At 28.5% G+C, this 25,068-nt stretch overlaps 1 protein-coding gene and 1 non-coding gene across 5 annotated transcripts in view; both read right to left on the bottom strand.

Annotated features, from left to right (window-relative positions):
- Ssdp (Sequence-specific single-stranded DNA-binding protein) overlaps positions 1 to 20,052 on the bottom strand; it is a 264,699-nt gene extending 244,647 nt beyond the window's left edge. For 2 of the 4 annotated variants that reach the window (XM_016060249.4, XM_016060248.4), the window contains exons 1-3: positions 19,530 to 19,819; positions 19,077 to 19,149; positions 8,938 to 8,999 (exon numbers count right to left, since the gene is read on the bottom strand). In XM_016060249.4, the coding sequence (XP_015915735.1) occupies positions 8,938 to 8,999; positions 19,077 to 19,149; positions 19,530 to 19,585 (191 nt within the window). In that variant the 5' untranslated portion in view covers positions 19,586 to 19,819. Of the gene's footprint in view, positions 1 to 8,937; positions 9,000 to 19,076; positions 19,150 to 19,529 lie in introns of all 4 variants that reach the window. The other 2 variants (XM_071184737.2, XM_016060250.4) reach the window with 2 other exon arrangements.
- Positions 8,474 to 8,555, bottom strand: TRNAL-AAG (transfer RNA leucine (anticodon AAG)). Its single transcript has one exon. It is a non-coding gene; the product is annotated as a tRNA-Leu (tRNA).
- Positions 20,053 to 25,068: the final 5,016 nt, after the last annotated feature.

Genomic DNA, 25,068 nt, shown 5'->3' on the forward strand with positions numbered 1-25,068 from the left:
TTTTTCCCCCCAAGAAATACTGATTTTGATATTAATATTATCTTGTTCTCCATCGTTTATATCACTGTATCTGAGTAATTGTGTCATTTGCTCAAGAAAAAATCCACACACTCCTTTTTAAGATTTAACCTGAATTCATTAATAATTTTTTATTTAATTTTTGGACCAATTACGCATTTATAAGTTGACTTAATTAAATGTACTATTTTTTAGACCTTAAGCTTGAATTTCGGGCCCAAAAAATTCATTATAATAATGATATAGACTCAAACGGCACCCACACGTTTTTTTAAAAAGAAAAAAAAGAAAAAATTTTCTTAATAAATGCACACTTTCTTTGAAAAAGCGGAATTAAGAACAATAATTATTGAGATATTGATTAATTTAGAACTCTCTGAGGGGCTGGGCAAGTATAAATAATTCTAGAAACAGCCATTTATTCAAGAAAAATTGAAAGCAGTGGCTGAAAAACAAGCCTTCACAAAACTTCTCTCTCACAAAAAAGAGTCAATCACTACCTTTTATTTCATATTAAAAAAAACTAAAGCTAATTGAAAAATATGTTGGTTTACTTTCATAAAAACAAGAACTTATTTTCACAAAGTTTTGAATGAAATTTTTCTCAATTTCATAAAGACGAATCTTTTGCAAAATTCTGGACAGACCAGGAAAGTTTGAATAATCTGTTATTTCTACAGCCTGGCCCATATCGAGATAACTAATTGACCAAACCTAACATTCTTTGGGCATTACTATAAAACTTATTTAACAAAAGATTATTAACATGAAAATAATTAATTAATCATTCATAACCTTTTTCATTATTACAGATTCACTATTTTCTGTCTACAATATCAATTAACCCCTTTGCCCTCATGCACTTACTTACGAGTGTAACAACTGCTACAATCTGGGAGTGAAGGGGTTAAGGACATCTATCTTCTTATTACATATTTCTGTTTTATTTCGTAACTTTGTATTAAAAGTTAGTTTTAATGTGCTTACAAAAGAACATTTATCAAAGAATCAAGGCCAGTTCTTACTGTTAATTAATGTAAGAACCAAAAACCGCGAAATGATAAGACACTGTTTTTTGGATTGTTATAATAGTAATAAAAAAAATTTTTTTTAAATTGCTACATTTCATCCAAAAATATTTTTAAAAAAATTAAGATACAAAAAATAGCCAAAAATTGGACTATTTAGTAAGGTGCAATCTGAGAGAAGTTTTTTTCAAAATTAGAAATTTCAAGTCGATAAAATGTCACAGTGGTCGCATCTTTACCAAAGAAATTTTGTTAGACCAATCAAAAAATATTTAAATCCTCGGAACGCGCCTTAAGTCCTACGGACAAAATTGTAAATTTAAATTAGGAAAAAAAGATATTAATAATTTTTGAATTTTAATTTCAAATTCATTTAATTTTAAATTCAAAAATGCAAAGCTAAGAAAAGAAAATAACAGCAAGAAAAATTATAAGAAAATGTTACAATTAGATCTCCTGGAATCCACAGAAGAAAAAATTCAATTTTATTAATAAATAGGCATACTATCTGTTTCGCTCAATTTTATTTTTCTATTTTCTTAAAATTAGGTTAAAAATGTAGATTCTGGGTCTGGGAATGATAGTCGTCAAGCCACTTTTCTCGGAATTAATCGTAAAGCACCTACGTTCTGCATCATCTTTTTCCCTTCCTCTATAAATTTCGTTTTTTAAAAAATCTTTATTATCATTTAACTTTAATCAGTATTTCACAACATTGACGGGAAATGAACACTCAAGTAAATTTAGATACAACAATAGTACAAATGTTGTTTGTGCAAGCAGTTCAATGAATCCCATTCCTTCATTGCGGAGCGACATCTGTGCTTGATCATTAATTCAACAATTATGAAAAATATCAAAGTTTTGAGTAAAAAAGTAATATTTTATTTTTATTCTAAACAGAAAATTTTTATTAAATTTTTAAACAAAAAGGGAAATTTTAATTCCAAAAAAAAACGTGCGAGATATTAATTGATGAAATTTAGTCTACTGATTTCCCTCTCAAGACTGATTTCAATCCCCAGGACTGAAGAGTGGCACCAATGTGAATTGTTATTGCACAGAAATGAATATAGCTAATGAATTAAAAAAAAACTTAAAAGAAATGGCTTCTCTCTAAACTTTAACAAACAATTCCTAACCTAGTGTCACAACACAGAAGAGAAAGGCCTGGCGACACGTCAAAGTTAAAACAAAAATCTAAATACAATACGGAAGCGAGACTAACACCTGCCGCCTTCACGGAAAAATCTAGATATCAGAAAAATCAGCACTGCCACATGCATAACTTTTGCCTATACTACTATTATTTTATTTTATTTTTTTCATCAAATGGTGTGTGCTTGAAGATGACACTATTCATAGCCGCTGTTGATTCAGCCGCTTTTCGTCACCGCTACTGCGAAGTGAAACATCATAATATAACTTGACAACGTGGTCATTACGAGAAGGAGTATTTATTTTTAAACTGGGCAGTTCTTATATCTTACATAATCATTCGATTTAATTAATTTTGGATTGGAGATCTAGTGATAGGAAAGGCACTAGCAACAGAATAATAACTTAGTCAACAGGGGTCTGTTTAGTAGAAATTTGGGTTCACGGACCCTTCACAACATATTTTTTCATAAAAACGGACCCTTCACAAAATAATTCATCTTTTAATCGGACCCTTCACAAATTTGTTTATCTTCATTATTGTTTTGTTAATCGAATAAACCCTTCCCGGGTGTGGGAAAGAAAGACGGTTCCAGACAAACTAAGTTTCCCTAAATTTAAATTTTAATTATAGTATTCCAAGAAAATATTTCTACTTTTACAAATATCGTGAGCGTATTCTTATTAATATTAAATCATACATATATTTTTTTTATAAATAAATAATTGATCAATTTATATTTATTCATAAAATTAATTAATAGAATATTATGTAAAAAAATTAATTTATGGCAATTTTTTAAATAAAATATTCTAAATTTAAGAATTGTTTAAGTTTACTTAATACGTAACACATTAAAAGTTATACATTAATAAGTTGTTTTTTTTTAAATATGTCAATTGAAATTATTAAAAATGTGAGTGATTTTGTTTCCATTATTCGTCCAAAATGAATATTCTGTGTTGAGCAGTATAGATTAAATTCTAAATATTTGTATGTTGCATCTCTAATTTAGTAGCAACAATTGTTGAGCAGAAGAATATTTTATCTATTTACAATTTAAAAACTTCTTGAAAAGGTTTTTAGTAATTTTTGCAATAACAGGACCCTATTTGTAAGAATGTAACTTAACGCTTATTTTATATTCACAAATTATGAATAGTTTTTTCACAATTTTACAAAAACAGGACCTTTCACAAAATGTCTGCACAGACCCCTGGTCCAGTTACGCCCAGTGATTATTTCCGATTTCAACTCTTTTTTAATAAAGCAGGTTTCGGAAATTCCGTTGAAAAAAATGTGGAATTTTATAAAATTTTGTGAAAGGACAACGTTGACAACGATGTGTTTTCTAATATGGTTGGATGAAACCATAAATTTAAATGATCCGGCAGACACTTAAGATTTTTACTGATACAACACAAATGCACTATGTCCGGTCACATAATGCAAAAGTGCCACTGCCGGACACAGTATCAATAAAGCGCTTCGTTGAAAGAAGATTAAGTTTTATTTCATTTACCAAAAGGGGGAGCAACGATTAATTCAGCGGTTCCAAAATAGTGTTCCACGGAACCCTGGAATTTCGTCGAAGGGTCACAAGGGTTCCGAGAGTCAGGAATTTTTTTAACTAGTTATGATTTTTAAAACTAGTAAATAAATTTATATCCAATTCGTTAGACATTGTTTTTATGAAAATACTGAAATGAAATACCTGTGAAGGTAGAAATTTCAAAACTATGTTTTTTCTAGTAACAATATAATGGATAAATTATGAAAAAGATATATGTATTTATGAAAAATTTCTGCAGTATTCCGCATCGAATATAAGTAACCAAATTCAACAATGAAGAAGTATATTTTCCTGATAAACATTCGCAGCGTTTAGTTTCTTTTTTATTTATTTTTTTATTTGAATGAAAATTTCATTTCCGCTCATTCATGTTCAGTTTATGTATGTACTAAAATCAAATTAAGAACTAGGCTAAATACGGCCACAGACTTGTGAATTCAACTGTCTGACGTAATACCAAATTTTATGATTCATATTGATAAGACGAAGAAAAAAATTCATTCTAACATTCACTCACTAAAATTTTCAAAATAATGATTAAAGTTCAGATCGCATATTTTAAAAAATAATTGATAGCCTTTCCATTAATATGTTCACAATTGCTTATGAAACTTATTCATAAAGTCTTGGGGTTCCGATGAAAGAAAGTCGATCATTAAAGGGTTCCACAGACGAAAAAAATTGAAAACAGTTAATCTATTGCACGTGAATTGCGTAGTTACTGTAAAAGGATTTCAATTAGGGCTTAAATTTGGTAATGTAGTAAAATTGGTGCACAATGTATTAACAAATTCTATGTTAATATAAATGATGTATTAACAACTTCTAAATAATATTTTATCTCCTTGAAGCCTGTGCTGAAAATTTAGCTTCTTCTAACTTTTTTGTTACAATTTAAAAGAAAAAAAGAAAAAAAATCGAACAAATAAGACAGAATATTAAAACACTGCGATTTCTAATGCATAATTCTTTTTATAACATCGATCCCATGAACAAATTCAGATTAAAAAGTGACCAGATATATAAGAACAGAAAACAGAAAAAATTTAGATCATATTATAGTATAAATTGAAAGTAATTAATAATGTATAGAGAAGTATTCTGGGGTGTCATGGTAAGTGACCAGGCGTCTGCAGTTTGCCTATTTCTGAATACGAGTATAGCAAATAGCGTTATCAATCATTTTACAAGAAAAAAAATCGATTATAACTTCCTTTATCGATTAAGAATTTAAACAAATAAAAAAGTTAGCTGCTCTGGGTAAGAATCAATTCAACATTTAAAAAGTTTCTCCAACTTTAAAATTCAAAATATTTAAGATAATTTTGAATGTCAATCAAATTGTCTTCAAAAAATATATTAAGTAAAAATAATAACCATATTGATCTAACAATACGGGTTAATTGATAAGGATGGCAAAATAAAATCTTGGAATGCATGTTATTTCTTGCATCTGATTTTCGATATTTTTCAATTATGTATTAGTATTATTCCAATCTTATTTTAGCATAGAAAATAGACGTTAAAGTAAAAGAAAAGAAAAAAAATTTTAGTCCAGTCTTCGAAACTTCACAAATATTTCGAATAGAACTTAATACAGGATCCCTATCGGTCCAGTAAAATACGATACAACTGCGTGTCGCAGTCGCTATGACAACGGTTACCATAGCAACCTTCTAGACGATGAATGGAGTAACTAGTTTAGGGTCTAATAGAGGGGGAGAGCGGTTTAGAAGTGGGGAAGCCTAGAGGCCACCAGAATTCGGGGCCTTGCGGGGTTTTATAAGAAGATACTGTTTATTGGCGGATATCAATGAGAAGTCTCCGGTATTCATCACCTTTTGAGTGCATCATTTAATCGCCAATAATACTCACAAATAAGCCCTTCCGTACTTGCAATACACGGAAATTCTACGTCATATTCTTATTTTCTCACTCTTTTATATTATCTCTGGCCATAGGTTCCACATTCTCTTTCTTTCTTTTTTCCAAGACATTTCTTTGATAACTACGGCATTTATTATTCCGTTATTTAATTAATGTATTCCTCAAATAATCTCTCTTGGACGAAAGAATATTTTTGTTCTATAATATTTTGTTATTCGTACAGACAAAAAATGCAAGTTCTAGGGTACACCTAAAAAAAAAAAAAATTGGACTGTGTACTTCAACTTCGTCCGCTTCAAAAATCGGAACCCTGGGACACCGTAGCTTCGAAGCAAGTTCACAGCAACGTGGAATCAAGTTTAGGAAGTACGGTAGTATGGTTCCACATGGCACCCTATTAAAGTTGCAGCAAATACGAACAATTATTGATCGACCCTCCGCACAATTTCTTATAGATAGACCTAAAATTAACCACTCATCACATACAGAGTTAACAAAGAAAGAAAAAAAAAAGTGGGCACTTAAATTAACTAAGCAACTGAACACCTTTTCTCCCATTGTTTACCTTTGAAAAAAAAAAAAAAAAACAACTAAGTACATCATAAAAGTCAATGAATGAATATTTTAATGAAAATGAATATGAATGAATATTTTAATCATGAATAATTCATCAATGAATATTTTAATGAAAATTTTGATCTTTCAGAATCCATCAATTTATGATGGAAAGAGAGTTTTTTCGCAATTCACATACTTCGTAGTTATAATGTACATGTTACCGGCAAAGTATGAAACGTCGGCATTCTACAGAATGCCTAGGCATTGTATATAATGCCGGATGCTTTTAGGCAAGGTATGAAATATGAGAAGTATTACATACTTTCCCTAGGAATTGTATACAATACCTAGGCATTCTATAGAATGACAAATGCTATTTAGCAAAGTATGAAAAAAACGTCCTGATGAGGTTTTTATGTAAATGGTGTGCATTTCTCAAACAAAAAATTTTATTCTGAAAAAATAATGAGAGTGCCATTAAAAAAAATTTATTCAAAATCCGTAAAAAAAATGAAAGCTGTACAAAACATAATTTATGCCTTTCTTATTAGGGGAAACGAAATGTTCATATAAAAAAAATAAGAAATTAACCTACTTGTTGCAACATGCAGGATTGAATGACATTTCGAATTACATATCATTTCATTACATTAAGAAACGAATCAGAGATGCATTTTATACTTTGCCGATTTCTCATTTACCATTTCTATAGAATACCTATGAAATGTGTGAAATATAAATCGTTTCATACATTGCCTGCTAGTTTTAGGCATTATATGCAATGCCTAGGCATTCTATACAATGCCGGATTTCAAACTATGCCGGTAACATATACATTAAATGTACTTTTTCACCCCAAATATTTTTAAATAAAGTTCTTTGTAGTCAGTATGTTGAACTAAATTTCGTCACAAATTTATATTATTTTTATTGCTGAATTAACTCTTTATAGCCTTAGATTATTTCTAATATTAATTTTTTCTTTGTGAAAGAATTTTTTTTTTTTTATTTAATCCAAGGAAAAAAAATTAGCAAAAAAGTGGCTGAGAAATAAAAAAGAACCTATCGATATCAGTCACCGTCTCAATGACTGAGGCTACATTTGAGTCTACCGGCCTTAGGCTAACTGAAAATTTAAATTTTCAGGTCTACTAATAGAGTATTGTAAAAGATGAGTTAGATAAGTTTCTTGAACCAAATACTGATAGTCACTGTATCTTTTTAAAGTGTTTCATATTTATTAAGAAACGTAACTACAAAGTAACCACACAAAAAAAACTTATATTGATTTGAAATTTAATTGAATAAATCATCTTATTAGAATAAATCATAACTTACATACTAAAACGCACAAGTAAAGTTTTTTATTGCTCGAGAAATCATATTTATTATAAAGTAATAAAACTATAATTCGTGTACTTAATATCGATTAAAATAATTTATAATGAAATATTTCTGATCTAGAAAAATCGGAGAAGAATAGGAAATAATTAAAAAGTATAGTTATATAGTAATTGAAAGAAAAAAAACCTCAGGTCCAGTATTATTCCGATTAATAAATCATTTCTTCAAGTATATGGAAAATGATATCAAGGAAATGATCCACTACGCAAAAAGTGCCGGTAAATCAAAATTTCATAGATAAAAAATAAATTTGAAAATGAGAATAGAAATTAGGGAACATTAACTGGAAATCTAAATATTATTCCTTGCAAAATTTAAAATTTACGAAAGTCCTTTGCAAAAGTAACTACCTTAGGCACTTATATGGGGCAAATGATTCATAAGTGCATTTATCTGCTTCTTGTTTGCGCTACGTTTTAAAGATTTTTATATACAAGCCATTCTATACACGCAAAGCAGCAGTGGTGGTGGTCACAGTGTTTAAACAAAATAAATTTTTAGAGGAGGAATTTAGAAAACAAATTAATGATTTCAAAAATTTTAAAACCAAGGTACACTCATTTTCACAATGGACGACATTTGTGTACACTGTATACATCTGTTAACGATTAAGAGAAAAGTCATTGAAGAAAACATTTCATGAAAGCTTTTATTGCGTAATTGTTATGTTTTATTTATATTCTATAATTATTTATCATCCCCAGTAAAAAAAAAATTTAATTGTTTGCGGATGAACCCTAATAAAAAAAATTACTAACTAAAAGAATCTCGAAAAAAAGGTAATATTCAAAGATAATAAAATATCTAAAGTTCTAGAATTAGTTCGCGGATACAAAATAATAACTCTGGCAGCGGTGGGATTCGAACCCACGCCTCCGAGGAGACTGGTGCCTTAAACCAGCGCCTTAGACCGCTCGGCCACGCTACCCCTTCTTCAACAGTTGATAAAAATAGTATAAGCAATATACATTTGTTGCAGATAAACAGATTAATAAAGAAATAGGTTATTCCCTTTTTTAACAAAACACAATTTAAAACAAAAATGTTGTATAAAATCTACTGGAACAATAAAAAATAGTATTTTAACCACACATTTAATATTAGCTGTTAATAAAAATAAAAAAATATTTTAAAAAATTTTTTACGAATAAGTACTCTTACGAGTAACAGTTTTTTAAAAATTACAAAATTAAGAGTAAATACAATTTTTTATTAGGAAATTAAAAGAAATATTTAAAATTAACTTGGATTTAAATAATTAAAATTATTAATTAGAATTATTTAAAATTAAATAATTAAAATTTACTTACCACCACCATGAATGTAGAAATCCTGGAGGCTCTCCTAGTGTGATATTTTTTTCCCACCTTATCTGTAAAATTAAAAAAGTATACATTAATTACAGAGATTAAAAATAACAATTAAAATATACAAGAAAGCCTCTTATAAAGATATAAAAAAAAATTCTAAATTATATAGTTACTTTAAAGTTTTTTTATTGGTTAATTTTTTTAAAATTATCTAACTGAAAATTAAACACTTGACTTAGTAGTTACTCTAAGGTATTTTGATCTATTTCTCACTGATTAAAAGCTATTTCTAAAGCAGTGTTTCCCAAAGTGTGGTACACGTACCCTCAAGGGTACGGGAACAGTTTAGCGGTGGTACGCGTTCTTATGCGCAATATCTTGCAACAAACGAAAATTTCAAAAAATTTTATATGAAAACAAAGCTAGCCATGAAAATTTACGATTACGTATTTTTCTATTGGCTATTTTTTTGCAGAGTTAACAGTTAATAATTAGCAGCGTCAACAGCCAGTTGTGATTTTTAACTTTTGTGCAATTCTTTTTTAGTAAAAAATACATTCATTTTTTTATTAGTGGTACACAGCGTTACGAAAAATTTAGAAATGGTACACAAAAGTCATAGCTTGGAAAACACTGTTCTAAAGCATATTAAATCTTTTTATTATTGTGGTAATTTATGTAACAGTACATTGAATTATCTTTCGGTAAACGAGTTTTATAAATATGGTAGGCAAGATTTATTTTTTCCCCATCAATTATCTTCGGAGATATAGCAAAATAAGAAAAAAATTACAAATAACATTAAGGGGTAAAACTATTTTGAGCAAATTTTCTAGTTTTTTAAAATACTATGTGAATACATATAACTACCAATAAAGTAATAAAAAAAGAAAAAATTATGATTTTGTTGAAATTATAAAATATTTTTTCTTTTGATATGAGAAATATTTCAATAAAAAATTTATACTAAAATTTACAAATTTCATTTAACTACTTTTTTTTTCCTCCAATGCCCACCTGGACCTAGGTCATACAGGTATCTGAAGGGCAGATTTGTTGGCCACTCTTTCAGGGGGTACCATATTAGTTGCGCCAACGTTGCTCCCACAGTAAGGACAGATAGTACAAAGAAGGAAAGAACATCCATGCCTTGCACGGGATTCGAACCCAGAACCTTTCTTCTAATTATTGTGTTTTTTTTGCTACATTGACACTTCATGCATAGTAGAAATCGGTAGGTAGTTTTGTTTAAGCTATAATTATTTATTCATTTAACTTAGAAGGGAAATAAATATGCAATTTAAACAGTAATTAGAAATTTGTATACATAAGTACTTATGCAAAAATAAAGACACGCAATTCTTTGTTTGTTTAAATTAGGTACATATATTTAAATAAGGAAAAATTATTTTAAGAGAAATTACAAAATCACACACACTGACACTTAAGCAAAATAAAAGTCCTTTATTATATTTTTGTTTAAATTTATTATAAATATTTTATATAATTGAAGGTTGGAAAATATTCAATCTAAAGACAAATTATGAATTTGTCTACATTGATTTTGATACTTTATGTAGAATAAAAAAAACTAGCCATATATGATCGTTTAAGTACTTATTTTAATTAAAAGAAAAGAAATAAGCAATTTAAAGAGGAATTATAAATTTGCATACATTGACATTTGATGCAAAATAAATTAAAAATTGTATTTTATTCATTGAAACTAATAATACACATTTATTTTAACGAAAGGCAAGAAAATAACTGCTTTTTCTAAATAGTTGATGAACCTTGCATTTTTAACTTTTTTTTAAGTCAATTTTGTTTAGTGTTAGTGAAACAATTGAAATGGAAATTGCAAACAGACTTTTCTTTAAACGCTTCACAACAAAATCTATCAAAGCTTCCATACATTTTTTTTAGTTATTCTACATTATAGACCTAAATCATTTTAAATCTAATTTATCAAAAAAATCAAATATTAGATTATTAACTTTATCTCAACTTTAAGTATAAAAATAAAATCTCTTGAATAATCCCAACTTGGGAGCTAGCACCATAATCAGCATTTTCTTCAGAATATTTATTCTGTTAGGTGGTTTAAAAAAAGTGTTCAACGATTAGAAAAAAATATTGATAACAAAAATTAGTATTTCAATTGAATATATCACAAAAAATACCAAATAAATAAGGACTTGATTAGTGAAAATAAAAAGAAAACACATTTATTTATTTAGTTTATCATTTATTAACTCCTACAAGCCCTTGATATTCTGTTACATTGATTATAAAAAAAAAAATTTAAAAAAAAAAGACTGTCTTATCCCCTGATCTCTTTTAAAGGCAAGGTTGATATTAATATTCTATTACATAGTCCATTAAAAAAACTTTTTTCAAACTTGAATTGATAGCAAAATTTAGTATCTACATTAAATAAAGACTTTGATCATTCAAAGAAATTGTGAATAATTAAAATATTTGAATTATGGAAGTAATATTCCCTGCTATATTTCCGTCAAATGAACTAAAAAAGTTAAGATTCTTTAAAACAATAATGCTATTATACTACTTAAATCGGGGTTGGAATTTTGTACAGAAGAAACCTATTTTTTAAAAGATACTGGAAAAAACAAGACAAAATGGAAGAAACTAAAAATGAAAATGACCAATATATAGTTGTTCAGCAATAAGCATTATAAGAATACTTTAAACTAATTAACTTTAATATACAGTACCAGTAAGTTAAAAGCTTTGTACATCTAATCAACTCTTAAAATGTTTTATTATTTGATAGTTTTCTTTGAAAAAGAATTTCCATTTTTTTCTCCACTTGTGTTAGAAGAAACTTAATTTCTTTGTAAGGTTTTTTTCGTGTTACTGTGGAAGAAACCTGCTATGACCAAATTAAATTTAATATGCTCATTTATAAAAAAAAAAATGTCTATTTGTTAAGCAAGTATAAAAATATTTAATTTTAAAATTTAATTGCACCAGATAGTATTCTCGCTCTTTTTTAACTTGTAACACTTGTACAAAGCACTATCTATCAAAGCAGTAAAACACTTGTACAAAGCAGTATCTTATTTCATACATCAGAGCTCATTCTAGGCAGAAAAAAGGGCAGGGTGCAAAAGTTAAAAAAAGGGCATTATTATTCTAAAAAGGCAATAATTTCTTTCTATGGGCTTTACACGTTTTATTAAAAAACATTGTAAATTAGTAAAAGTTTTTTTTTAACTTTACCAATAGTAGCAAAGCAATCACATAAATAACTAATTTTTATTAATAAATTAGCATTTATATTGAGTTAATGAACTAATTAGCTTAGTAGTAATTCATTTAAAATGCATGTATATATTAATAAAATAATAAATGTATGTTTTTAAGTGTCTGTAGTTATGATTTAATAATTAAAATCAGTAATAATAATTATGATTTAATGATAGTAGAAGTAAATGCAAACTTTCAAAGACAAGTACAAGGGGGTGTGATGGCTATTTTTCCTTTCCCATATAAATCTATGTATTGACAGCAATGACAAACTAAATAAAAAGAGTTAAAAATAACAAAGTTTAAGAAATCCATTGTAGAGTTTGGAGAAAAAAATAAATGGTTGAGAAAAGAAAGAACAAAAAGGGTATGTAGTCTATTACATCAGGGCACTAATCTACTTCAGGGGCAACAGGGTGGATTCTTTTGACTAAAAGGGCAGCAGGGCCCTGTTTACCCTGCCTAGAATAAGCTCTGCATATATTATTAATTGATTTCACAAATTAATACTTTCTTCTGAGTTTTTCTCTCGATTCCATTCTCATAATGATTTTACATTCTTCTTGCACAAACGTTATACAATTCTTTGAAGGAGAAATGAAAGCCATTGAATCAAAACTTGTAATAGTGTATTTAAAAGTAATTTATTCCTTTATTTTAATTTATGCTAATAATCAGGGTTGGCAGGTTTTTGACATGTGACAGTTTTTGACAGTTTAAACCATGGTTTAAACCGTCACGTCAAAAACCTCACTGTCAAAAATGTCAAAAACCTATATTCATATGTGAAATTTAATTAATACATAAAATTAATATATTTTTTATAGGATAATGTTTCTAAATATGTTCTAGAAAAATAAATTTAAAATTTTGAAGAAACACTTATATTTTGAATAGTAACCAAAATCTTGTACTTTTGAAAACTCACATCTTTTGTACCTAATATGTATTCATTTTCATGTGTTATTGAAAATCTGCAGTGATATTATTAAGAAATTTATTTATAACCAAATTTAGTGTATAGTATAGATTATACTAAAAATTAGACATTTTTGAAGATAAACATTAGCAGTTTTGTACATTAGACATCTTCTTTTAAAGAAAAATCTTTTCAATATTCTTTTAAATCTTCTTAATAATCTTTTTAACATAAGACAATACAAATTTAAGTGCTTTCTGTTAAATACACAGAGTAGTTAGTTTCGATTTGCAGTATATTCAGCCTATTCATTTACTATGCTGAAAATTTAGTTTATCCAAATATTTGTGAATTTCATTTTGCTGAATACGATATAGTTTTGTTGAATATCTAAATATTCAGCTATTGAATAATTACTTCTTGCTTTCAAGATATGCATTATTTGTATTCTTAATACAAGTGGAGAAAAAAAAATTAAGAGATAAAAATTGTTTTGATGTAAAAATTGTTTTGATAAAAATTGTTTGTTTGATAAGTGTAATAATTATAAATAAATATAATAAACAATATGAATTATATTTATCATTATTCATAAATATAACTACTTTTAAATTCAAATTAACATAATGGATAATAAAGATATTCGGTATAACATTAAAAAAAAATTTTTATACACTTGTATCTTGTATCAAGTTTGTATTTATACAACATAACTTGTAAGTTCCTTATAAATATTAGTTATATGTTCCTTATATGTCAAAAATGCATAGTAATAAACTTTTAATTTTATTAAGTATCAAAAAGAAAAAAAAATTTTTTTTTAAATATAAATATTTAAACAATTTTTGTGCAAAATTTTTCTGCACATGCATTTGAATATAAATTTCTGAGATTTTAAATCTGTTATTTTACCTTAATTTTAGTTAAAAAATATTTTAAAACCTGCTGATTACATATAGTATAATTAAATTTCAATATAATGCATGGCAACTGTTGGTAGTTTTTGAAGTTTATATATTTTCTTGGCAAACTTCAGTTTTTGACATTTTTGACGGGTTTTTGACGGTTTAAACCAGTATTATACCCTTGTCATGTCAAAAACCACTTTTTGACGTCAAAAACCCAACCCTGCTAATAATATGTTGATAAAAGTAACAATAAAAATATCAATCTATTCAACTGCTAGAACCAATGAAAATGATATTTCGCCGATAATTTAAAAAAAAAAAATTTATCTTGAATCATTGTTATGTTACAAAATATGAAATAGATATTTAAATAGTTCATGGTAAAAAGTATGAAACATAATTTTTTTTAAATAAGTAAAATGGTTTCAATGACACTTTCTGCTTTGGACAAAAGAAGAAGGAAAAAAAACGGACACAAAATTTTAACCTTGTATTGGATAATTTGAAAAAGGCATAAAAATTTAAATAAAGGTTCAAACTGTATTGTACTGGTTTTATACTAAATATAAAAATACTATTCAACATACAATAAACAAAACAAATTTATTTATTTAATTTCTTGGCTGGATTTACAGTGAAGACTTGGTATTTTTTTCAAGTCACTCGATGAGCTATACTGTCGAATAAAATTTCTGTAGCCTAAATATTGGTGATGTGGTTTAACTTTATAATTTGATGGCCAGCTTTGGTGCTGGTAATTGTGTATATTGATATATAGTCATTGCATGAATATCAATAAAAGTTTTCTAAAAAAGTATACAACACCATAGCTTGAGAACATTAATAACAATAGTTTTGTTGAATAATTCAGGATTTATAATTTTTGAAAAAGTAACCAATTGTTGAAAGAAAATACTACAATTAACTAGTAAGAAAATTCTATAATTTTGCCTTATAATATTTAAGTAAATATCAGTTTTTAACTGCAATAAAAAATAATAACGTGAAACAAATATATTTTTCTTAGCTAATTTTAAAAAACATTAGAATCAGTCCCTCACAAAAGTGTCATTTTCTCTCATTGAGAGATCGGAAAAAATCTTTATTTGATTTTTTGGAGCGGTCAAATAACGAGCTTTGATTCCACATATAACAATTTATGTTGTGAATATTCTTATTTACAATCACTATTATACAAAATATTGTCTTTAATGCTATGCATAATTGTACTTTATAATAAAATTTAAATCTATATATATGTAAAAAGCTTCGGTGTATTAGAATTTGAACTCTTGAAACCATTCAATAATTAATAATAGATTCTATTTATTTTTAAAGTTGCATAGAAATAAGTTACCTTGCATTATATTCGGTTAATAATATATATACTACTTTAGTTGTTTTAAAATGAAGCAATTAGAATATCACATGAAATATTCTTTTAACATCTCAAGCTTTGATACTCGTAGTAAAAGTAGTGTCATTATTTTTACTACATACTAAAGCAGTTGTTCTTATAATAGGTGACCTTTAAGTTCCTTTTAATAATAAAATTTAACATATGCACAACATTTCGGCATTTTTTAACATGTTAATCTGTCAACAAAATTTAACCGATTTCATAGTCATTGATTAAGAGTCTTATTCACAGCAACCCAGGATTTTAAAATATGCAGAAAATTATCAAAAAATGAATAAAAAGATGAATTTTAAAATTTATTTTTTTATGAACCAAAATATTAAGAGAATGCACATTCCTTGCACATCTATGCTAAATTTAAATATTTTATCTATATAAGTCATAAAATTTATTCTACGTTAGTTATTGTCCCATGATAAAAAAATTTTTAGGTTAATAACTGAAATGCTAAAAAATGTTTTCAAAGCATATTATCACCCAAATAAATTCAAGATTAATTAACCTCACTTCACTTGATCTTACACAGTAAGCTGAAAATGTTTGATGAAACTAAGATTATTCAAACATATGGAGATAAATGATATTACTAAAGCATAAAGTAATGTGAATAAAGCACAATTAAAAGTACATTACATAATGTACATTATGTACTTATGCATTTTTTGCTTTAGACTACATAACACAAAGTATACCCAATCCTTAGTTGGATAAATGAGTGTTCACGCTAGTATGGCGACATCTCGACAATTGTTGCCAAATGTTCTACGAACGTCACTTAAATGATACACATGGGTGACAAAATTGTCGCCTTGAAATATGTTTAGAAATTACAAAATTATTAACGAAAACTAAATGTTTCATTTTTATGCATTGAAATGCATGCATTTGGAGAGAAAAATTACACTAATTTTATTCAACACGTAGGTTAGGTTTCAGTTTTAAGATTTCTCAAATGGAATAGCTGACAGTGCCTGGTTCAAAAAATTTTAAATGTTGAAATTTCAAATTTGTATGTAGTGCTGTGCATTCATGTACTGACAGCGTAATTATTAATCAATAAAACATAATTTTTTACTCTTTTAAAATTTACTTAGAATTTTTAGATAATTTTTAATACAATTTGTTAGTTTTTATCTTCTCTGTTTTCCTCATCTATCTATTTATTTGGTCTCAGAATTTTAATCTGTGTGATCTATTATTCTATTTATTAATATTATTTAAACCTTTTTTTTAATTTAATAAATTTTTTTCAATCATTATGGGGTATTGAACCTAATTAGTTTTAAGGTGTTATAGATAGTAATTAATGACTTTTGATGAGCACCATAACATGTATTATGCAATTGTATACTTTGATTTTTTTCCCTTCAAGTTTGTCTAGCATATTAATTTTTTTGACTACTAAATGAATACCTAGGTGGTCCTATTGGACCACTACTGGTGTGAACCTTAGATATCAGGGATCAGTCTAGGTTTTACTGAGAGGTAAATTTAGACATAATTTGTGAAAAATTAAAAATTAAATTTAAAAATCCAACACAAAAATATGGATTTATCATTTCTTAAGGAATACAAAAATAAAATTTTAAGAAAAAGTATTTTGTGAAACTATCGTTTTTCCTAAAATTAAACTTGTGAAACTACCCTCTTTCCTAAAGTTGGATTTGTGAAAGTACCGCTAAACGATAGTAAATTCGGTCTGGACAGACCCCTGGATATTATATACATTTATTGTCCATTCAATTCTAAAGCTCAATGTGTACAGCAGCCAAAGCTCTCTGGCTATTAGTTAGCCGCAGCTTCAGTGTTAGGTGCTTCAGCTCAATCGCGCATCATGCCATCACTAACTAATACACTTTTAGAATACAATTTAACTACATAAGTTACAAAAATTACATTCCATCACAATAAGGGAAGGAAAAAATAAACATAACTAGCTTCTGAAGTTTATAATCCCGTAAATAGAATTAAAATAACAATATACTTTTGGTATCCTTTGGCTTAACTATGTATCTATGTTCACAAAACAGCAAGCTTGAGAGAATTCTCATAGTTTTCTATGTGAAATTATAATGGAAAGTTTATTTTAATTGTCTTGGGAGCAAGGAAAAAAAAAGGTTGTCAGATTATACTTTTGTGGAATGCAATACTTGCATTAAGAAAATTTATTAAAAAAGTTTCAGGGATATTTCCGCAAGGATTCCTTATTTCTGCTGGTTTTAATCGCCAATATGACAGTATTTTGTGTATGACATAAAAATTTAAGAAAGGGGCTACATTTGAACCGTTTAATTTTGTCCATTTCTCTGATCTTAATTTCTCAGCATTTAAGTTTCTTAAATGCTACAACTAAGTGTCGCCAAAACTTAGCGACTACAAGCAGTTATCTTCTCAAAATTTCAACCGGATTACAAAAGCGCTTGACATGTAATTACAGTTCAAAGGCTTTTTCATTAACAAACCTGAAAGGTAATAAATGTTTGCTTCATAATAGGAGATACTTAAATGAAATTCAATTTCTCAAATTTGAAAGACTATCTTTCCGATAAAAACAACTTTAATACTAACATGAACATGCGTACAAAAAAGTAATAAAATATTCCCTAGCTACTAGGCAATAAAAATTTGCAAATTTTAGAAACATATTTTATGATTTTTGTGTCTATACTTGTAATCAAAAATGCAAAAACTATCCCTGATAACATTAAAAGTTAAGTTAAGCAGACTTTCTCTTAAATATGACTATACACCACTACGAAATTTGCAAAAAAAATTTTTTTTTGAATTTTCATTAAGATCGAATAATTAAGCACCTAATCTTGACATGGTAATCATCATAAAAATGCTGTAAAAACTTAATTGACCAAAACAGTAATAAACCTGGCGCAACAGATGAATCAATTCCAACCAATTTGCAAAATTTCTTCGTTGTTTATTATGTTCGAAATCGAAAATTCAAAAACACCCATTAACAGAAACATCCAATATCCTTACTTTTAACAAATACAAACAATGCCTCTTTCAAAATATTACAGTTCTCAGCTTTTCATGTATACAAATAACTTTATCAGTGTTTACATTTGTTTCTTACACATTAATCATCAAAAAAATTCCAACATATTTAGTAATATTCATTGACAAATATTCTTTGAATGGTCAAATCATATGCATTTTTAAAGAAAGTACAATGTATACAGGTAAGATGGGCAAATATTCATCATCTTCTTTTGAATATATTTTTATTAACAGAGAAAAATGTGCTCTCGTGAAAATTTAAGAAATTTCTAAGCTCACTGTATACAAATAAGAAGAAATTTTGTATTTGTTTTTTTCTATAGTAATAATCAAATAATACTTAATAAAAAATAATTCTTGCAATCGTTGTAGTGCATTTTTTAAATGGTCAAAATCATATACATTTTCTAAAAGAGGGGCAATTCATAAACTAATTTTAAAAGTCAGTGTGTCCAATATTTAATTATTTCCATAAATCAACTTAAATTCAAAATCAAATTTCGCATAAAAATAAGTACAATACACCTGGCACAACTGATGGATCAATTCCATCAGCCCCTGCCGGGCGAGTCCAAAATAGAAAAATAAATATAATTTTGCTTACCTCTGATAGGAAAGTCTGTGCTGCTTTCTGTGCCCCAACATGTAACAAGTATTCATAAACATATAATGCTAACCTAAAAGAAAACGAAACAACGATGTAGAAACTATTTACACTAAAAAACAACACTATCCCATCACCCCTCGCGCATCGAGATGGTATATTCCTGGCCATATGCCTTTGAATTGAGACAGGCACACTTCCCGCTACAGTTGAGATACGAGCTTGTCAAGTGTAAGCATCTTTGTGTACCTCACCGGGTACATTTATTTTGATAACTCAAAAAACAATTAAGTCCACAACTGTCACACCCGAAACTCAATTTAACAACGTGGTCATGGCAATGACCATGTTGTTCCAGAGAGGGTTGGGGAAATTTTTATATAATCCACATTCAAACGCACTGATTTTTTATAAAAAATTTTTTTCTTCGATTTCTCTTGTATGTAAACTTACTTTTCTCTTGCTTGGGCATCTGAAGGTACGGTAGAGCCTTTACCTTTAGCATACATGCTGTTTAGATGTTACAAAAAAAAATCACAAACACCTGTCAAGACATTCAGAACGACCACACCGACGTTGTTACCATAGAAACATAAATTGATCTGTCACGGTCGCGGATGTGATTGGACTCAGCCCTCTCGATACCGCAGTTCGCTTCTACTCTAGGACAGATCTCTGGTACGTCACAACTACATATAAAAACCGAGCGTCTACCATTAGCCTTTTGCGATCACAACGCCACCTAACGGTCGATGCCCCTAATTTATTTTAACTACCGTGCTTCCGTCTGTTTTTACTCTTAAATTATAGATTATGCCGAATTAAAAGCATTAAAAACGTTTAAACTAATAATTAACGTCTGTTTTTTTCAAAGGAATTGGATTTGAGCTATCAATATTGAAATTATAACTATCATGGGGGAAGACGAGTAAAGGATGGAAGAGCCGACGATTCGAAAGCTTCTCGGTGAAGAACCAGCTGCATCAACAGAGGGAGCTTGGAAGATGTGTTGAGTCGAGGGGAGTGTTAGCGTTGAGAGGGAATCATTTGGCAGGGTTTCAATTCAACTCTCGTTTTCCATTTTATCAACGAAAGCGGAACTATATTTGTCCGAACAAAAATATTCCTCGAACAACTATTTTACACCACCTAGACTGAAAATTCCCACTGATGAGGAAATATAACTGTTTACAATATCACAGAAAACTTTCGTAATATAAATAGTATTGCAATCTTAAAAACTTCATATGACTAATTCAGTATCAATATATTTTTATATTATAATAAGGGAAATTATTTTTCGAAATGAGATGAAATAATTTATAAGTAGTATATTGTTTTTTTTCCCTTTTTATTAAATGTATACAAAAAAATTCTTATGATATTTCATACGAAACCTTTGCCCGTATATATTAAGGATATAAACCATTTAGCTGAGAGAAGTAAATCTAATATTGTAAACCTAATATTAAATTAATTTTTGAAAATAATAATTATAAGATAATATAAGAGCTTGTATTTAGTCAATCGGTATTAATGATAGAAAAAAAATCTTAGCTTCTTTTGTTATTTTCACGAAAACATTTTATGAAAAATACGTTCAGTACTCTAAACTGATTACCTTTGGATAAAAAAAAAGGAACAAAATTTTACTTCACTAAAACTATTATTATTTTTATAAAATAATAATAGTTTAAGTGAATGATTTTTATAAAATTTGATAAGTAAACTCATATTATAACCGTCGTTGAACAGCTGACTCAATTTTTAGTTTACTACTACCAATATTCAACTGTGCGGCCTTGTAATTTTAATCCCGATTCAGAAGACAAGGGAACGCGTAGATCAAGTACTGGGAGAAATTGTCTTTGTGAAAGTCTTTTTTTGATCGAACTAACCAGCATTTGCGTTACAAGGAGAATAAAACTATGAAATCCTCCCACAGTTAACCCGACTGCAAGGGGAATGTAATCCATGATCACTGGGGAAATTTTTAAGTCAGTATTGTGGTAGGTGCGAGCCGAGTGCGTAATTCGTATCTATAGGCCATCACTGGTACTCGTACCCGTGTAACCTCATTGGGAGACGAGAGCTCTATCTCCTGAGCCGACACTGCTATAAGCAAACTCATCATACTAAATCGGCAAAAAATAGTAACATTATAAATTTTCGTTTGGAGCAAAAATAAAAAATTAGCGTTAAGAGTATAACTTTTTTGAATGCTTACTGAGAGATTAGGTTCCGAACCGAATCATGAAGAGAAACTTATTGAAGAAGGTCTGAAATTATTGAAGAACCTCAATGATAGCAAATCATACAAGCGTTTCATTAATGTAATGCCAACTTATAACAATAATTTGAATATTTTCAATAAGAAATGTGAAAAGATTCGGTGAAATCACATGCAATTTATTCATCGAGTTTCTAGAAAGAAAATTAGAATTATTTATTATTTTCTTTTTATTAATTTACTTTTGTTTATTTATTTATTGTACAATATATTCTTTATTCCTTGAATATACGAATTTTTTGATTCTGTGTAAAAAAAAAATTTGATTCACTATTACGTTCTAAGATATAGCGAAATATGCAAACAGAAAAATTAACACGATCTTAAACTAATACGAGGACGTCATAGTGCGGGAAGAAACTTTTCATCGCCAATTCTGTTTCACCTCAATAAATTATTTAAAATTTACAGTACAGAAAAATGAATTCAGGAAAAATTTAGAGTTTGATATTAACTTTCAATTGCTGAAAAAAAAATTTAAATATCAAAATACAAAAAAAATTATTGTAAGAAAACTTCCGCATTTTGTATTCGTAGGTTATCTTCTCACAATTCGTCTTCATTTCAATATTTTGAAAAAATTTTTTTAAATATTTGAAACTTCATGGCTTACTCTAGGTTTGTCTGAACTCACTATAAACTATAAGTTTTAAATTACTTGTGGAGGTGAAAGAGAATTTGCGATGAAAAGTTTCTCCCGTGGTATAGCGTCCTCTCAAACTACCAAATCAGACTATCGACTTCTCTCACGACTAAGCTATATGGATCATATATTATAGACCAGTGGTCTCAGACCGAATCAAATGATACCGAACCGCATCATCTTATTAACTGGTGTCTTATTATATCGGGTTTGTACGACTTTCCATAGACGAGAGGTTAACACTGGTTACTGACAGACGTCACCTAACACCGCACCAATACCGCGCATGTAATTGTATTTTAATTCAAAGGCATGTGTGAATACAATTAAAATAAAAATACTGAATCAAAGCAATCTAAAATATAAGCAATCAACGTCCCTCTGCCCCAGCGGGCTGCGTTAAAATTTTCAAATTGGGAATCAATGTTATAAACTGCCCAATATTTTGAAAGTACAAATTCGAAAGCCATAGTTTTGAGCCTAGGTAACTCAGAAGATAGAACGTTCGCCTTTCAACCAGGTGAACCGGCCACGAATCCCAGCAATGGTTGGTCGATACGAATTCCGCACCCGGCTTGCACCGACCACAGTGCTTCGGAAAATATCCTCAGTGGTTGACGGGTCGTGGGTTAGAGAAACCATGGGTGGTTTTCGTGGTTTTCCTCTCCATTTAGCGCAAATCCGGGTTACAGTTGTCCAAAAGTCCTCCACGAAGGCTGATTTCGCCCAATACTACTTGATCCACGAGTTCCCTTGTCTTCTGGATTGCGTTCAAATTCGCAAGACTACGAAGTTGAACATTAGTAGTCCAAAATTGTGCCGGCTGTTCAATAACGTTTATTAAAATAAAAATAATAAATAAAAACCATCGTTTTTTGCCTTAGTTTTTGCAACATAAAATATCTTTATCACTAATTTGCAAATTTAAGGTCTATCTAATTCGAAGCTTAAATCAAAAATTGTACGAGTTGATCCGATTTTTCCCCGTACTGTACTAGCTTTCGAAAGTGAAAGTACAAAGTGCTTTCTGTGTCTTTTATGATATCCTATGAATATAGAAACTTGAAATATAGATATTTACATTAGACAGTCCTTCACTGAATGCAATATAGAAAATTTCGTACTGAACTTCGTAATATTTACGCACTGAAGTGAACTTCTTAGTAACTGGTAATGGTCTTAATGTAGACAGTTTTTATAAATTCGCAGAAGGAAAAAAAAAATAATAATAATTATTATTATTATTATTATTATTTAGAAAATATTTTTGAGCATTTCTTGTACTTTTTCCATTGAAATTTAAAAATGTATCTTCATTTTTAATGATAGATAAGCTAATTTAAGTGTATAAGTTTTTTTTTGTTTTTTTGAGTTGTCTACACTAGCCTCATGCCACTAGTGTGGATAAGTCTCAAAATGTATTATTTAATCCATTACTACTTATAAAAAAATCCAAGTAAATTTAACTAATTTTAGTGTAAAAATACGATCTTGAGTAAATAATCTTGAAAGTGTTTATAATAATTTATGTTAAAGCCTAATAAATATATAAATTCCTACTTCTCTTGCTCTAGCGAGAGATTTTTCTTGAATACATATTTAAAGTGGTAGCTAATGTTACTCTTTGCTATTTTATTTTTCATGTAATAAAATTGATTTACAATGATTTGGCCACCTCGATTTATATTTTATTTTATATTTTATATCCGTCGTTGAACAGCCGACCCAATTTTGAGTTTACGACTGCTAATGTTCAACCTCGTAGCCTTGCAATTTTGAACCAATCCAGAAGACGTTGAAACTCCTGGATCAATACCCCTAGAGGTCTTGATTTGTTATAGGGACATGGAGGACTTTGCGACTCGACAGATTTAACGTGCATCAGTCATTCACCATTTACTACACGAAGAGTCTTTATTTAAAGTAAAACTGGGCTGGTCACCCCAAGGTTAACGAAAGGATGGCTCACCTAAAATGACATGGCGCAGAACTATTATTAATGAATTGAAGACAATAAACAAAACAATTAGAGAAATAAAGTGCTTGACCACCAAACTGGAGACTCACGACTAAGGCCTTATGCTCCTATTGAAAACCTGAATTATTATTACACTAGCACATTAAATATTGTAGGAATCTACAATTTCCGCCATTGTAAATATTGCATCTGGGTTCACTACAGCTCTTAGAAACTTTTAACAATGGTAATGAATATTATAAATAAATTTTTAGTTTATAATTATAAAGATAATTATAGATAAATTAACTAAATTAATAATTATAAATTAATAAATATAATATATAAATACAATAATATAAATTTAATTTATAAATTAATTAAATTTATACATTTTTGATCAACACTATTTATTATTTTGTAAAGAAAATATATCTATATGAGAACTGTGCCTTACCAGACCTCTAATCCCTAAAGTGGTATCTTAAAAAAAAATCCTGTTATCATTATCGTAAATTAGTTGACACTAAAAAGAAAAAGAATCTGTTAACCTTAGCGCGTCCACAGTAGCCTCACAGCTATGTGTCTACACTAGTGTTGCTCTTTTAAACACAATACTGGTAAAGAGCTAACTCAAAATCTCCTATTGTTAAAAACTATGAATAAAAACAGCCCAAAGTTGTAATTTAAGCGAAAATGAAGAAGTTACTTTTCACCATAAAAATCTTGTTTAATTATTTGCTACATAAGTATTTTGGGTCGGTTGAGCGATGCGAGCAGGAAATATTTCCCTAAATATCACACATTAATTAAAACAAAATACTGCATGCACAAAATATCAAAAATAGTAATTTAATTAATAGATATTGTTGTGTCACAACAACCAGAAATAAGACGTGAGTTGTACCAAACAATTTATTTAAACATTCACACGAACAATCACAAAATATTACCCAAAGAAATATCTCTTCTTAGAAAAAACTCTCTTTTCAACTACACAAAAAAAAGAACATCACTTCTCGTGTGTGTCTCTCAAGCAACATCATTTTAGCATTACCTCTCGAGGAATTGATGCTTTTAGCTCAGTTGTCACACTGTTACG

The sequence above is a fragment of the Parasteatoda tepidariorum genome, chromosome 5 (genome assembly GCF_982258835.1).
Source record: "Parasteatoda tepidariorum strain Cologne lab strain chromosome 5, Ptep-v5.0, whole genome shotgun sequence".
Lineage (NCBI taxonomy): Eukaryota > Metazoa > Arthropoda > Arachnida > Araneae > Theridiidae > Parasteatoda > Parasteatoda tepidariorum.